The sequence below is a fragment of the Melopsittacus undulatus genome, chromosome 4 (genome assembly GCF_012275295.1).
Source record: "Melopsittacus undulatus isolate bMelUnd1 chromosome 4, bMelUnd1.mat.Z, whole genome shotgun sequence".
Classification (NCBI taxonomy): Eukaryota; Metazoa; Chordata; class Aves; order Psittaciformes; family Psittaculidae; genus Melopsittacus; species Melopsittacus undulatus.
The window spans coordinates 7767816-7783947 of record NC_047530.1 but is presented as its reverse complement, the minus strand read 5'-3'; the positions used below and the strand labels follow the sequence as shown (position 1 = coordinate 7783947).

The window sequence follows — 16132 nt, the reverse complement described above, 5'->3', positions numbered from 1 at the left end:
CTACTTGGAAAACTGCAAATTCACTCACTTGGTTCACACACACATGGAAAAACAGCTGTTATCAGAAGAAAATCAGATGGGCAGAAGACCAGACATCAGAGCTGGAGGGTGTAGTATGCTGGAGTCAGCAAAATAAGCTCAATGAACAGGAACACTGAAAACCCATCTGGCTAATACTGAAGGGTTCAAAAGGCAAATTCCTCCCCTTTTTCTGAAGTCATGAAGAAGGGGAGGCATACAGAGCTCAGAGCCTATGAGATGTCTAATCTTTGCACTGGAGGGAGGGGGTTATTCCCCAGGATCCCACTTGTACTTGGCTGGAGCAGAAGTCTACCTAGTAGAACAGTGCCATGGACTCTCTCCTGCTCTGACTCTATGGACCAGATGCAGCAGATTCACCTGACAGAGGGTATACTTCCATATGTGTACTTTGAGGCAGGGGTAGGCTGTGGTGTTGTATCTATGCCTGTGGGTGCTAGAAGTACCCTAGTCCTGGGCTCAGCATGCTATGACTTTCTCTTCCATCGAGTGGCTGGGGGAATCACTGTCTAGTGCCAATGGACTTCTGTACAAGTCTGAAAATGCAGTAGTGCTAAACTTGCTAATAAAGAGGCAGGTTTCTATACAAAGGGGATCTAATGGCAAATTCCCCTGCAAACCCCATAACTAAGAGAATGGTAATTCAAAAGACCCTAACTTCGCATTTGCTGCACCCATACTTTCTCTCAGGGTGCTCAGATCCTGTAGGAGTGAATGCTTTAATTTAACACAAACAGCCATTCTTGAGTTTTGGTAAAAGTATCTTATCTCTAAAGACCTTCATGCAGCTATGCAACATTATATTAACTGTGGATATGTACCAACATTTGGCAGGTGGGTGTAATACGCTCACGTACTTTATTGTCACTAATCTGGGATAAGTGTGTTCCTAGGCTGAATGATTAATGTGTTGGGCAGGTCAGTGCTTGATCTCTCATAAATCATCATTGAACTTCCCCAATGACAACAGTAGAGGTCCTCTCCATATGCTTTTAATAAGCTCTAAATGGACTGGACATCAGTCATCTGTTTATTTCTGAAATCTAATGAAAAACAATTCAGTCCTATCCATTAGAAGGAGATCTTTCAGCCCATTTTCTTTCTTCCTTATGAATTCAGAACATGGCAGTGCATATGGGACATGGCAGACCTAGATAAATAGCTAAACAGCTGGTCATGGTGGGAAATGATGAGAGAGCCCAGGAAGCCAGCACTTCAGAGAGTTATGACTGAAATTTAACATGCCCTCACCTTCAGCTGAAATAAACTCATGTCTCTGTTTTGAGTTATGATCAGGCCCCAGATTCCTGTCTATTTGAATATTGTTGTTCTCATTTTTCTTTTCTGCCTGTCTCTTTGGGGGTGGAAAGATAAGGGAACATTGTCTTTTTAGTTGCCTTTGTTTTACCTGCCCATTTTGTGTATTTTCTCTAAAACTTCTGTCTTAATGCAAAGGTTTCAACTGGAACTCCTGGCAACCTGGGGCTGGAATTCCCAAGCTGACATTGCTATCGACAACATTACATTTGGACTGGACTGCTTCACTGACGGTGAGCCACAAGTATTGCAGAATCCCTTAAAGAATTCAGGTAGTGTAATTAGCACCCCACAGATCCAGGACACACACACTCTGCTCTCCCCTTGTGGTACCTTTTACAGCACAATGCCGTTTTATCTCAGACCTACTGAAGATTGCAAGTAGAGACAATTTTACAGTGTCAGTGTCCTAGTGCTGTTTTTTCTTTAATCTGGGATATCCTGTATCACAGACTTGAGACCTGTCTGTGTGTCTTGGCAAGAAGCACTAGACTTATTCCTTAGCCCCAAAGTGGAAGGATTACATCACAGTGTTCTTCAGCAGTCCCTGCTGACCTATGTGCCCTGGCAATTGATAGCTGAAGGGAATTTGTTGAAATCAAAGGAGAAAGTCACCCTGTATTTTAGTGGAGGAAAGGAATACAATGAAGGAATAAAGTGACTCTCTGACAGTAAAGTTTAGATTATTGCCCTGTTTGTTTTACTTTGCAAGGTGGTACCTCAACTGTCACTGCCAGGTGTATATCAGATGTGCTTCCATTTACTTTGTTACTGTGAATGCAACAGACAGCAGTATATTCCACTGAATAATGGAGACAGTGCTACCTTCAGAAGCCTGAAGCAGGAGTTGCATTTTCTTAGCAGACAAGTGTAAAGAGGTTGGATACTTGAACTGTTTGCAAATATTTAGAGACAGCCTTATTCTTGTCCCTGGAGAAAAGACTTCTGTTGTTGTAAAGGAACTGGAGGATATTCAGCACTCGAATTGTGACTCCTGTTGTAGATAAAATGTGCATCAGTGGTCCCGTGCCACACTTCATGTGTCCTACACTCAGTGTTCAGCATTTAGAGTAGTAACATGTCTGCAGGAGCTAGCTGTACACAACGTGAAGAAAGGCTTATGCCAAAACAGAGGTGTTACAAGTTCATGAACAAAAGCCCCCTTTCCCTCCTACCTTTGCCTGATTTAATCTCCTGTTTTCTGTCCCTTTGTTCTTTAGGCACTGAAACCACCTTTCTATAAAATGCTGAGCATGCACATTTTCATTTAAAATTAAAAGCAAGAGATGTTCCTTGATGGCAATGTCATTTGTCATTCCCTGGTCCCCAAGCTAACCTTCTCTTTTTGAAAATCTTTTGAGGAACCTGAAGGGGGGATTCCAGATGCTCTTTTGCCACCCAGCTGCTGGAGTTTACTGCCCCCCATGAGAGCAAATACAGTCTCCAGTTCACCCACATTTTGCTGTCTCTGGTGTAGGGATGTATCCTTTGGCAAATAGATGGGGAGTAAATGCCACTGCAGCGATGTTACCAGAGCTTGTCCATTAGAGTGCCCAAGTATCTCCTCATTTTCAATTAGTGTAAATTGCAGTGATGTCCAGGAGCAGCTGGCACTCACCCCATCTGAAGGAGTGACCCAGAGACGTGTGACTCATGCAGAAGACATCACGAAGGAAATACGTTTCTCGGAAGCCTTACACTTGCCACTGTTCCTTGAATCCTCTTTGCAAATTGACGTTTTCTCGCCTCTGAAAGCAACCCCCTTGCATTTGTCTTCCCATGACTTTAATTCAGTTAGGTTGCAGAGAAGCCCAGCAGCTCTGCTGTGTGTTCAGTAATGAAATTATTTCTCCCTGGCAAGGAGAGGTTTCAGATGTCAGAGATGGAGCCAATTAAGATCCAAGACAGTGAATTCTTTGCATGAGGGCAGCAGGAAGGATGTATGGCAGGAAGGAAGAATTTGCTGCTTGCTAGGATGTAAATATTATTTTCTCCATCTATTTCAATCTTGTAGTTCAATTGCTTTACAAAACCCAGTACGGGCTCTGAAAGCACTGCTTGTCTGTATGCAAGATGGGAGAGAAAGTGAGGCTTTCCATATACCTCAAAATCAAGAGGAATAATTCAGTAAAATTTAGGAGGAGAACAAATGGGTAGTGAGGACAGCTCAAGAGAGATCAATAAGGACAAAAACCAAACAGACCGTTCTTTAGATGGCTGTTCCTGGGCACTGGCAGATGTTTTCCCTGTGAAAAAGGTGAGATGCAACCATCTTCTGGTTCATACAAATCGCCTTGTATAAGACAATGTCACAGCTATAGGTGATGACATGGGTCTGGTTTGTTGTGAGAACTTTCAGGGAACAGGCATAAAGATATTTCATCATTTTAGTTAACTAAATGCTTTCATACAAAGAGGTCTGAATTCGGAGTGTCTAAATATGAAAACATGGACTGGAATGGCAGAGTGCTGGCCGTTGTCCTCCTCAGTGCTTATGTGGTCTCTGGCTATTACTTTTTGGTGCTCTGAGCATTATCTTGTTCCAATTGCGATCACAGGTCTGTGGTCCTATCAAAGTGCACTCTACAGCCCTGGCCTAGGAATTACATTTTTGTTCTGTGCATCGTTTCTCACAGTTTCCAAGAAGACTGGTTTATAAATGTCAAGACTGTCCATAGAGAGCTTTTGTGCAGCATATCTCTAGCTCTTGACTTTGGAGTCCCTGACCCAGCAAAGTCTGGTTCTGTTGACCTGCCAGTGTCATTGCTTCAGGTGAATGGTGGGAGGTGGTTCAAGCCTCATCACTGCCACGTTTTGCTGATTTAAGAAAGTGTTGACTAGAAATGCAATAGATCAGCCAAAGGGATGGGGAAGGGGCAGCTGGTGCAGCTCCCTCATTCTCTTTGATGCTTTAGGACAGGCTGGAGAGGCTTCCAGGAATACGTAAATCTGCATCAGTAAGTTGGGATCTCTGAGGAGAGAGAACACCTTGAGGATCTGTGGGGCACCTTTCTCTAATTCATCCCAGCCACAGGACCACTATATCTTTTTGCATTACAGCCCCAAAGAAGTAGGAGTGAGTTGCTTTAGCTCTTTGCCTGCAGAAGATGCCCTGCATTTCTCCTGTACAATTCCCTCTGTCCCTTTTCAGTGTAGGAATCAGCGGCGTTAGCTAAATCCTGGGGAAAGGAGTCCTATGCTCTTCCTGTTTTTTTAGTATAGGTACTTAATATGAATTAAGTCTTGTTGCCTTCCATTCACTTACAGTGAACATGTTGGCTGTCAGAGGAACCAAGTGAAAGCTAAAATAAACTAGAGCACCAGCCCCTAGATCCCAGGGCTACATCATGTTTGTAGAAAATTCCACCCTGCAAATCCATGTCTGAAGGCTAAAATATCAGCCTTCCAAGGGTTAACAGCTCCTGTGCACAGGGTGATTCTCAGCCTGCAGCTTGTCTGGTACAGGGAAGAGAGAAACTTTCTTCCAGCTTGTGAGGGTTTGAGACTGTTTGGAGAAGGAGGAAGGATTGTTTGTTTGGAAACGAGGCATTGCCTTAGGATACACAGTTGGGATGCTGCAAAAAAAATCTATGCAGACACACAGACTGACTCTCTGTTTCAGCGGGTGATTTACATTCCTTCACTCTGGCAAACATAACCAGATTTCTTGTGTGTCTATGAGTATCTGAAACTGTTATGACCTTTGGGTTCCTAATTCACTGCAGGTCTTGGGAGACCAAGGATCTTTTCTGGCCACACATTGTCTTTTTCATTCGGTTTTCCTTCTTGTCTCTGATCCAGTTCATTTGTTTTGGGTTAATTTCATTTTTCGCTGGCTTGACAACTCCATCCATTTGAAGTTCTCTGTCTCAGTATGAGCAGAGTGTGTCAGTACAAAGCGTTCTTTTACTTCCATCCATCAATATGCTTTCAGTCAGACCTGGGGGGAATATTCTCGGGAGTAAAAGCTCAGCAAGGTCTCCATGCTTCAATTAGTTATTTGGCCTTTCTGACACAGCTAACAAGGGTGTTAATTATCGCTATTTAGAGCAGTGGCTTTGCGGCAGAGATAATTGTCCAGCTGGAACTGAGTGAGGCTCTTTTGAATAGAGCATCAAACAGCTGTTCTCACAACTGGAACAAATTGAAATATTTGTAATGTTTTTCAACTGGTGAAAAATGTTCAATATTAACTTAACCGAGGGCTCATAAAATGGAAGGAAGTCTCTCCTTTTTCTTATGGCGATTTTCCAATCAAAGATCTACATAAAAATGGGTAATTTAACTATTGAAACAGGATGCATGCAGATTAAAAGGCAATGGTTCACTTATTACTGCTTTGGTTATTTGGTGTTCTCAATGTGGTCAGATGCTTTGGATCAGCAACTGCTTTGAAGTCTCTCCTCTATGAGGGACTTACTTACCATGGCTCTGTTCAGAATGAAAAACAATTGTTCCTTTGCACATCAATACCTGGTATCTGTTCTCCCACACTATGCTTTTCCTAAAGTCTCTTGTAATCACAGGCAGTGCAATTTGTTGACCAAGGAGCTTATCCTGCAAGTGAGTCTGCATGGGATAACATGGGGAGTTTGTGTTCATGTGAAGACCCACTGCCTTGAGCACAGATACAAGTAACTAACCTAAGACGTGGGCCCAAAAGAGTTGCAGTTGTTTAAAAGATCTTTTCTGTGTCAGGTGTTATTTCCTTATTTTAACTAAATTGTTGTCCTTGCTTCATTCACATGATCTTCAAACTTCCCACTTCTCTCTTCTACCATTGTCCCTTCTCTCTTATCCATCCTAGAAACAGAAAGACAATCAAGTCATTTTGCTGGGAAGCGGCAGTACCCACGGGAGATTAGTATCCTGGATGAACATCTTCTGAACCCCTTGGAAGAGCCCTCCCTCCCAGGTACATGATTCAGTACTGAAAACCTGTCTCAGTTACAAAAGGTGTCTCTTCCCTTCTTCTGTGTGTGATCTACCTGCCCTGTAGCAACAGAGCAACTAAATATAATCCATTCCAAAGATGTGGAGACAATGTTGGGTAATCTCTCTTTGGCTATAGGATAGCAGTTTTCTGGAGCCCAACTCACCAGACCTTAAATAGCAGGACCTCATTAAAGAAAAGTAGAATCTTTAAGTAAAGATGCTTCAAATAAAAGCAAGAAGTTGCATGACTCAGATTCAGAGTGCACAAAAGCCATCTCAGGAATGAAAGGTGCAGACCAGTACAGAAAGCTCGGAATAGAGAGAGATTACTGGGACTTTTTGAGTAGTGAAGCTGAATCTAGTAAGTGGAGAAAAGGGGTGTAAGGAGGAAGATCCAAGGAGGGGAAGTAAGTGAGGATCTGGGGAGCAAGACTGCATGAAAAACTAGTAGAACAGGGGATACTGGGGACTAGTTTACTGATAGAGGAGCTATCTAAAAGGGGACCCAAAGAGGGGAGGTGGTGCTTGAGACTGCTTTGCTGTTAACAAATACCTGTGTGTGACTGCACCACCTCCTGAAGGCTGTGTCCACCTGAAATGTGACAAATCTGTACCTCTGTCATTTCCTGTTAGCTCAAGGGGCAGACTTCTGCCATTACCCCAGTGATCCATCTGCCTTGTTCACATGTTAACATCTGCTGGGGACAGTTTTGCTTGTCTTTACATTTAAAGAAGAATAGGATTTTTATTTTAGATATATGTGATTTTTACTGCTATTTTAAATATTCAACTTGTAAACAGTTCTGATTCTTACTTGTCCTTGTGCATGTCCTGCATCATACAGTTTTTAGATGCATTATTGAAAGTTTTATTCTTAGGCCTCTTCTCATTCAGTGGATGAGATGGATATGTTTGGGTCTTGGGCAAGGATTATTAAATGGATGACATGGTCATCTGCTGCATTGTTGTAGATACAAAAGAATAATGCTTAATGAAAGCCAGCAAAAATTTTGCTTAGAGGAGAAAAGCCCTTTCTGAAAGTAGCAAAAGGCTCTTCCAATGGTACTGCTGGCACAAGGTTCTTGTGCAAACCTGAGACAACTCACTTCAGATTTTCACCGTGTTTCATAGATGGACACTAGATGTAGTAGCAGATGTTTTCAACCCTTATTTCTGTGTATATGCTTCAGTTCTCATCTGGAAAGCTGAATAATATCTCCTTGTTTTCTATTGGTGCTGAGAAGAGAAATTTGATATCTCTGAAATACTTGGCTTAATCTCTTCTCAGAAGTCCTGTCCTATTACCCCCATATTGCTGAGTCTTATCTGCAGTCCCTGATTTATTGAACAGTGTGCAGGAAATAGAGTGAGAAAGGAAAAAGTAAACAGTGACTATATACAGAGCAATAGCTGTGCTCTGACTAGAATAATATGAGTGCTCTTTTATCATATAATTAAAGGTGGTATTTTGGTGGGTTGCAGTACAGGGAAACTGAACTAAAGTTGAACAGGTAAATTTAACTTTAGCATGTAGCAACTTTCAAGTTCTCAACATTGTAAATGCAAATTTAAGCATCTTTTTTGTATGATTATAATAATAAACACATGATTAAATGGACATACTGAGTTTTAAAACCCTGTAGATAGCACATACTGTTGCAATGTGGTCTTTCTCTTGTTCTGTTTTTTATATAGAAAATCATTAATGCTCTTTGTGAAGAATAATAATAATAATGTGAATTTTGTCATCAAAGTGTCATTGAGGAAAGATATCAACAGAAACAGTATTTTTTTCAATGATGTTTGTCCTTTAGTTATGTAGTTCTGTGCAACATTGCACATGTCGGGGAAGTAAAAGGAAGTTCACGTCTGCCCCAACTCTTGCTGTTTTGGTCACAGGGGATACATCTGTTGTCCTCTGGTGGTTCACAACATGTGGTGCCAGTGGTCCACATGGGCCAACTCAAGCTCAGTGTGACAGTGCTTACAAGAACAGCAATGTGTCAGTGACTGTGGAGAAAGAGGGCAGGCTCCGGGGAGTGCAAGTCTGGAGAGTGCCAGCCACAAACCGGTACAGGTGAGTACCACCGGGTGCTAGCAAGGCAGCCACATTTAAGTACCTCCTGTTTGTGGAATTTCAGCAAGTGTAAGTGTGGGACCATCTGTACTGAGTAGGTGGAGGGGGCGGTGAAGTAAGAGAGAAATAGGACTGCTAACTGTTAAGGATCTGTGTCTGAGCTACTGTGGAGCATGGAGCATGGAGCAGTGGCTGAGAAGAGATGAAAACAGAAGTGACTGTGGGCATACAGTCAAGTGTAAGCGCTGCCATAGTTTCAGTCCCAAAACCTTGGTCTTCTAGATTTGGCTGTACCAGCTCATGCTATTTCCTTCTAAAGTCTCTGTCTCCAGTGCAGTGGTGTAGAGCTGGTTTATCCTCTTGAGCAGCCTGGTTGAATGAGTACCACACAAAGAATAACCATGAGATGCTGCCACAGGGGAGCCTACTTTGATGCAATGGTTGATGCAATGAATAGGTAGAGTTTGCACATGGAATTGCTTTAGGGATGAGATCTGTGAGATTTGTCTCTTTAACTATTTACTTTTTCTTCCAGGATTTCTGCCTATGGAGCAGCTGGGGGGAAGGGAGCCAAAAACCACAATAAGAGGTCCCACGGGGTCTTCATCTCAGCCACCTTCCAGCTGGAGAAAGATGAGCTGCTGTACATCTTAGTGGGGCAGCAGGGGGAGGATGCCTGCCCTGGGGTGAGGGCTGCACAAGCACATGTGGGCAGTTTGCAGCTACAATTCAATGAGATTCAGTGGGTGGCTTGGGGTTTGGTGATGAAAGATAGAAATCCTAGAATCCAGCAATGAAATTCAGTCAGGAGACTGGGAAGAACCAATAAACCAAGTTAGAAAGAATCTCAAAACAAATATAAAGAACTCTGAAAAGAAAAACAATCCCAAAATGTGCAAACAAATATGAAGCCCGCAGGAACTTTGCTATAAGCTCCTGGTGTTTGAAATAAGTTCTTCATCAGCTTTCTTCTGCTTATTTTAAGCATGGAGCTTAAAGTAGGCAAGAGTTGTGTGCTCCCTCTCTTATTTTTCCATAGCTTAGGTTTCTTTCTGTCTGCCAGGATTTCAGATAATTTACTATTACATGTGGAAGTATCCAGCCGTGTTGTGGCTGCACTGTTTGATACTCTGTAAGCTTAGAGAATAGGGGCTGAATCTAAAGCCTGTCGAAACCAATGGGGATCTTCTGGCCCCTGAATTTGTAATGACAAAAACCCACTCATGAGAAATGGAAATTCGCATTTGTGATGTGAATGCTTATATGTGAGTCCTCTAATGCTAGACTCAATGATTTTAAAGTCTGTATATCACTTTTGCTCAAAAGTGGCCTCTTTTCAGCATGAATCCTTTGGTACAGACTCATTCCAGAAATGTGATCTGCAGACCCTGCCCTGGAACATTGTTTGCTCTTTTCCCCACAGGTAGACTTCTGAGGTTTGGGATACACATGGTATTCTTGTAGGCATTCAAAGTTACCATCTGCCCTGCCCAAGGCATAGGATGTCTTAGCCAGATGCTGGATCAAACTCTAAACCCAGACTTTCTTCACTTTAAACAGTACAAGACTTGTATCTATCTAAATAAAACGTACATTTGTATGTCTGCAGTTCCCTCTCCAGTGCACTCTCTGGGCTTAGGTCATAATCTACAAAGTTGTCCATTATCCCCTTGCATTTCATGACTTGTTCTCTGAATTGCAAAGAATAACCCAACACTAACTAGCTCCCTTTTGCAGATGTTATTGGAAAAAAGTTTCTGTTCATTTTCCCCACTTCCAAAGCCCAATTTTCCTTGGCCTTGGAAATCCTGATGATTCCTGATGAATGTTGGGTAACTAATGTTTGTTTTCCTTTCTCTGAAGAAGTTCTGCAGCTCCAGCCTTTCATGCTCTGTTCTTAGATTTACCCCTTGCTTTTCCCTGGCTCTTGTTTACCTCATCATCTTTTGTCCTCTTCTCTGAATGAGAGGACCCAGGTGGTAAAACTGTCACCATGCTTCTGGCCTAGATATATGATGTGATCGACACAAGTAAAGATTTCACCTGTGCTGAGCAATGTAGCAGTTTCTGACATCATTCAGAGTTCATCAGCTGAGTGAAACTGGGCAGATTCCCAAGTCATTGAAACTCATGGAACTCAGTGTCACAAAAAGAAGAATAATCTAAAATGGCCAAACAATCCTTACTTTTTCAGCTCTTTCAGTGTTCTTTAGTATTCAGCAGGAATAGGAAGCTGAGACCTCAGATTTTCCTTCCAAGGTGTGTCAGTAGGTCACTCTTAACTGTGAGCAGGTCATCTGTCTGCTTTATGCATTTGTGACCTTGAGAAATGCCTAATACACACAGCAGTAAGAAAGTTCTGAGAAGTAACCTGTAATTTTTCACATTTTAGTGTTCTTGTGTATAAGAAGTTCTAAATATGCAAAATACGACTTGTGGTATCAATGAGTTATTACTGTATTGCCTTGGTTTTTTCTATGAGCATTTGTGTTTTCACATGCATGAGTAATGTGTTTGTAAATCAGAGGTAACAAATCTATCCCTCAGCTGTTAGTCCTTGTAGAAGTGTTCCATTTCCATAGTTACTATATATATTGATTTATGTATGCCCAATATACATCACAAATAATACAATATTACTATACTGAGATATACAGATAACTTTCAAGAGCTGGATTTTGCTGATGTATGAGTGCATCTCTTGTCTCCTTTCAGGGCAATCCTGAAACCCAGAAGATCTGCTTAGGGGAGTCACCTCTCATTGAAGAAGATTACAAGAAAAAAAAGGACCTGAGGGACTGGGCTGGAGGAGGTGGGGGTGGAGGAGGAGCAACCTACATCTTTAGAGTAAGTATTTCCTCTTTGCATCCTTTCTGAGCAGTGTCCAGCAAAGCAATTAACTTCCACTGTCAATCATTTCCCATGATACTCAGTTCTTAAAAAAGGTGATGAAAAAGAAGTCTCTTTCCCTCCCTATTCTTCTGTCTGTGTTTTTGTCTTTTAAATTTAAATTCTTTATGTCTCTTCATATCCATCATACTTGTCACTGTCACTAAGCTAGCCGAACTGGTTCCTTGGTTCTTGACAGCTCAGATCTGGGAATCACACCAGGATCCCACTTTAATATTGGCAGCAGTCCTAAAAAAAACTAAATCCCAAAATTTTGGAGTTTAGTTAAACAGCTACTTTTGTACCCAGGACACAATGTAAAATGCTTCTGTAATAAACTTTGGAAGCTATCAGTAGTATTGCCCTGGCCTTGGACCACTTTTCTTTGGGACGCTTTCATGCATTTTGATGAGTTTATGTGAGTTCGCATATCCAAGGGATGTGAAGCTTTTCTGATGTTTGATGGGGGGTTTTCCAGCAGAAGGATGGGATTTTCGAACCTTTGCTCATCGCAGCAGGAGGAGGAGGAAAAGCCTATCTAAAGGCTCAGGACAGCTCTCTGGATGATGTACCCCTGGAGCAATTTGAGAACAGCACTGCAGTACCTGGAGTCAGTGGGAGGAGTGGGGCAGCAGGTGAGACACTAAAACCACATGAGGTCTGAACCAAATGGCTGAATACACACATTGTCCATTAGGTATGAAGAGAGGGGCTTCTTTTTGATCTTTTGGAAACGTGCTGGATATTATCAACGTATTTCTTACAGCACTGGTAATCTGTAACACATGCTGGTTTATATTCTCTTTTCTTGTTTTATATTCTCTTTATCTGTCACCAGATAAAAGAGAATGCATAGGATAGGTGATGAGTGCTCCATTAGAGGCTATTCCACAAGCCTCCTACTCTCTTCTATGAAATGACTCAGTAAAAATGATGTTTGGGAGATGGAGCTCACTCCTCCACACTGTAACAACTGTCTTTGAAGAGATGGCTTTTTCCCTGTTACTCCCCTGGAACCTTAACAACAAGAATTATATCATGGAAATTATACCAGAAATGGAAACTTATTTATAATCTTCGAACAGCTGTGCCTAGAATTCATTCCTAGGAGGCAAAAAAATTCCAGTGGTTCTCCATCTCGTGCTGTAATAGCCTTATAGAAGGGCCACTAGAGGGAGATGAGGAAATCCAGCATATTTGTGTTTCCTCAGGGAACTCAACATCTTGCATGGCTGCAAGCCCTAACCAGTTACCCTGAAGAGAAGTGATGGGCTCCTTATTTCCCTAATGCCACTAGAAATCTATGCTAAGGTGCTGTTTATGCAGCACATACCACAGGCTGTGCATTAGATTTCCACATTATTATTATCCGTGGCAACAAGAAACTTGTCTGTGTATTTTCTGAACCTTAAGAGTTGACCTGAATGCAGGCACTTAAGAAATCAATAGGGACCAATCTCTGTCCCTCTATAGTATCTCTTCTACTTTCCTTTGCTTGTTCTTCCCTCAACCTATTCTTGTTTAATTTCTCACTCTCTGACTGAAGGTGGAGGTGGTGGCTGGCAAGATGAGAGTCTGCTTCCTCAGGCTGGAAAGTCCCTTCTGGAAGGCGGAGAAGGGGGTCAAGCTTGCCCCCAGGCACTAGCCAAGCTCCAGTGGGCCACCTCCGGTGGCTTTGGTGGGGGAGGAGGAGCTTGTACTTCTGGTGGAGGAGGAGGAGGCTACAAAGGTAAGTCTGCTGGAGGAATTGTCATGATGTCTAATTTTGTAGCCTTCAGAGCACCTTCAGTTAAGGGGTAGAGCTCTTAGTGCAGAGGCACACTGCTGCAGAACGTGATTCACAGATACTTAAAGCTAAGCAGCATAAAACCTGCCTATGCTCTGCCATTGGTCTTTAATTAGGAAAACCAAGCTTATAGAAGTGTTCCTACATGATTTAGTATTTGGAAGGTGTGTTGAACCACCTCTTGTTCATTTCCAAGTTGCCCAGGAAAAATGTTCCATTTGTTTTTTTTTTTTTTTTTTTGTTTAAAGCAAATATATTTTTACCTTGCTGAACTGAGAAATCTACATTGGAGTAAGTCACTTCACTAACCTTGGTACTGGCTGGGTCGAGTGACACAGGACAAGTAATCGTTATACCTATGAGTATAACTGAAAGGTTGCAGAGTGACCCCAGGGGATAAGAGCCAGGAATGAATGCAACACTTCAGAAGCATCACATTTTTTTGCAGTACACAGCACTGATCAGCTAGCCATACTCTTCTTTCCCCAGGGGGGCATGCCTCCAATACTGATGATATCACAGCTGGTGGGCAAGATGGCATCTCTTTTGTGAACCCCATTGGAGAAATCTTCTTGCATCCCCTGGCAGGTACAATATACTTTCTATTGCTCTTAGTTCTTTTCTTCTTTTTCCTTTTCTCTTCTTCCTCTCTATTTCTTCTTTCCTGCTCCCTCTCCTCCAGTCTTTGTTTTTTATGTATTTAATTTGGGCATGTTTCACTCTTCAAGTTGGAGCTTTAGCTGTAGTAATTTCTTTAAACACTTCTATAATGCTCTGGGACCTTTTCCATCTCAATCTCTAAGCCAGGAGAAATACCAGTCATCAGGTTCAACTGCATGTCCACAATCCCACACCTTTCCAGGTCAATTCACTTCAAGACCTCTCTGTTTGCTTGAGGCACCCAATACTTCCTTCCCTCCTGGCTCCCATCAGGTTTTTCAATGTGTCAACACTGTGTTGGATTGTTTGCTCTCCTGTAGATGAGAGAAGTTGTGGGTACCTGCTGTACCTGCTAGATTTTAGTTGGGGCTTTTTCCTTATTGGAATAAGACAAGAAAAAGTGAACTAAACTCATCTGTTGTGTCTAATTCATTGTTCAGCCATGGAGAGTCACGGTGAGGTGGAGGTTCAGATCTATCTTAACTGCAGTCACTGCCACTCGGACAACTGTAAGCGGGACCCTGACACCAACCTGCCAGTCTGCCAATGTGAGATGGGGGCTGTGCTAGCCAATGACAATGTCACCTGCACTGGTAAGATGTGAAGTTTTATCCTCAAGATGGATAAAACTTATAGATGGATATATAGAATTTATATAGATGGATAACATCTACAGTCTTTATATTGCCTCTCCTTCTGGCTTTTTCTGATGGTAGATTCCCCACGTTACAGCTAGGGGCTCCAGTGAACAGTGTTACACAAAATGAGACCCCACTTGGAGTACTGTGTGTGGTTCTGGTGTCCTCAGCATAAGAAGGAAATGGACCTGTTTGAACAAGTTTGTCAATGACACCAAGCTGTGTGGTTCAGTTGATCCGCTGGAGGGAAGGAATGCCATCCAAAGGGACCTTGACACACTTGTGAGGTGGGCAGATGCCAACCTCATGAAGTTTAACCATGACAAGTGCAAGGTCCTACACCTGGGTTGGAGCAATCCCAGGCACAGCTACAGGTTGGGCAGAGAAGAAATTCAGAGCAGCCCTGTGGAGAAGGACTTGGGGGTGTTGGTTGATGAGAAAATGAACATGAGCTGGCTTCAGTGTGTGCTTACAGCCCAGAAAGCAACCACATCCTGGGCTGCATCAAAAGGAACATGACCTTGACCTCAAAGGAGGTGATCCTGCCCCTCTACTCTGCTCTTGTGAGACCTCACTTGGAGCATTGTGTGCAGTTCTGATGTCCTCAACATAAAAAGGACATGGAACTGTTGGAACAAGTCCAGAGGAGGCCACGAGGATGATCAGGGGGTGGAGCACCTTCTATATGAAGACAGGCTGAGGAAGTGTGGGGCTGTTCAGCCTGGAGAAGAGAAGGCTGCGTGGAGACCTCATAGCAGCCTTCCAGTATCTGAAGGGGGCCTACAGGGATGCTGGGGAGGGACTCTTCATTAGGGACTGTAGTGATAGGACAAGGGGTAACGGGTTCAAACTTAAACAGCAGAGGTTTAGACTGGGTATAAGGAAGAAATTCTTTACTGTTAGGGTGGTGAGGCACTGCAATGGGTTCCCCAGGGAGGCAGTGAATGCTCCATCCCTGGCAGTGGGATATGGTTGGATGAAGCCTTGGATGATATGGTTTAGTGTGAGGTGTCCCTGCCCATGGCAGGTGGGTTGGAACTAGATGATCTTGAGGTCCTTTCCAATCCTAACTATTCTATGATTCTATGATTCTAATATGTTTTTTACTGTGAGGGTGGTGAAGCACTGGCACAGGTTGCCCAAAGAAGTGGTAAATGCTCCATCCCTGGCGGTGTTCAAGTCCAGGCTGGACAGAGCCTTACGTGTCATGGTCTAATATGAGGCCCATGTCAGGGGGCTTGGAATTAGATGATCTCGAGGTCCTTTCCAACCCCAACCATTCTGTGATTCTGTATGACTTAGTATTCCTCATGTCAGTTCCTTACACGCTGAGCTGTGTCTCTGTTGCCATCTTCAACATTCAGGTTTGGATTAGTTAGAAAGCAAAATATCTGTAAAGAGACATAGTGTATATTTCCTGAATTGGCACAGTGTATCAGGTATTTAAGCGTAAATACCTCTCTGGTATAACAAACCACCTACTGCTGAGTTATTTAAGCCACAGATTACTTCCTTCCACATCAGTTTCCCACTGTGCCTGTTCAGCTGATGCTTGGTATTCACTGTTATTTCCTCACTCAATTCCTTGGAACTCCAAAGCCTCAAGAAAGTTTCAGCTTGTGACCAGTGACGTTACCCATTTATAAAAAACCTGAAGTATGGATAAGAAATCTGTGCTTTATCAGGCAGTTTTCTGTCTTCACAATGCTTTTAAAATTATTTAGGTATTTTCCTGCTTCCAGGGCTATAGATATATTTGCTGTTACTTTTATAAGATGATCTGATCATGAT

General features: G+C 42.7%; 1 protein-coding gene across 1 annotated transcript in view; it reads left to right on the top strand.

The window, feature by feature from the left end:
• Nucleotides 1-16132, top strand: part of LTK (leukocyte receptor tyrosine kinase) — a 100881-nt gene that overhangs the window by 64532 nt on the left and 20217 nt on the right. The window contains exons 10-18 of the mRNA XM_013127720.3: nt 1495-1589; nt 6164-6271; nt 8191-8368; nt 8904-9054; nt 11084-11215; nt 11736-11892; nt 12804-12986; nt 13533-13631; nt 14144-14296. Of these exons, the coding sequence (XP_012983174.3) occupies nt 1495-1589; nt 6164-6271; nt 8191-8368; nt 8904-9054; nt 11084-11215; nt 11736-11892; nt 12804-12986; nt 13533-13631; nt 14144-14296 (1256 nt within the window). The remainder of the gene's footprint in view (nt 1-1494; nt 1590-6163; nt 6272-8190; nt 8369-8903; nt 9055-11083; nt 11216-11735; nt 11893-12803; nt 12987-13532; nt 13632-14143; nt 14297-16132) is intronic.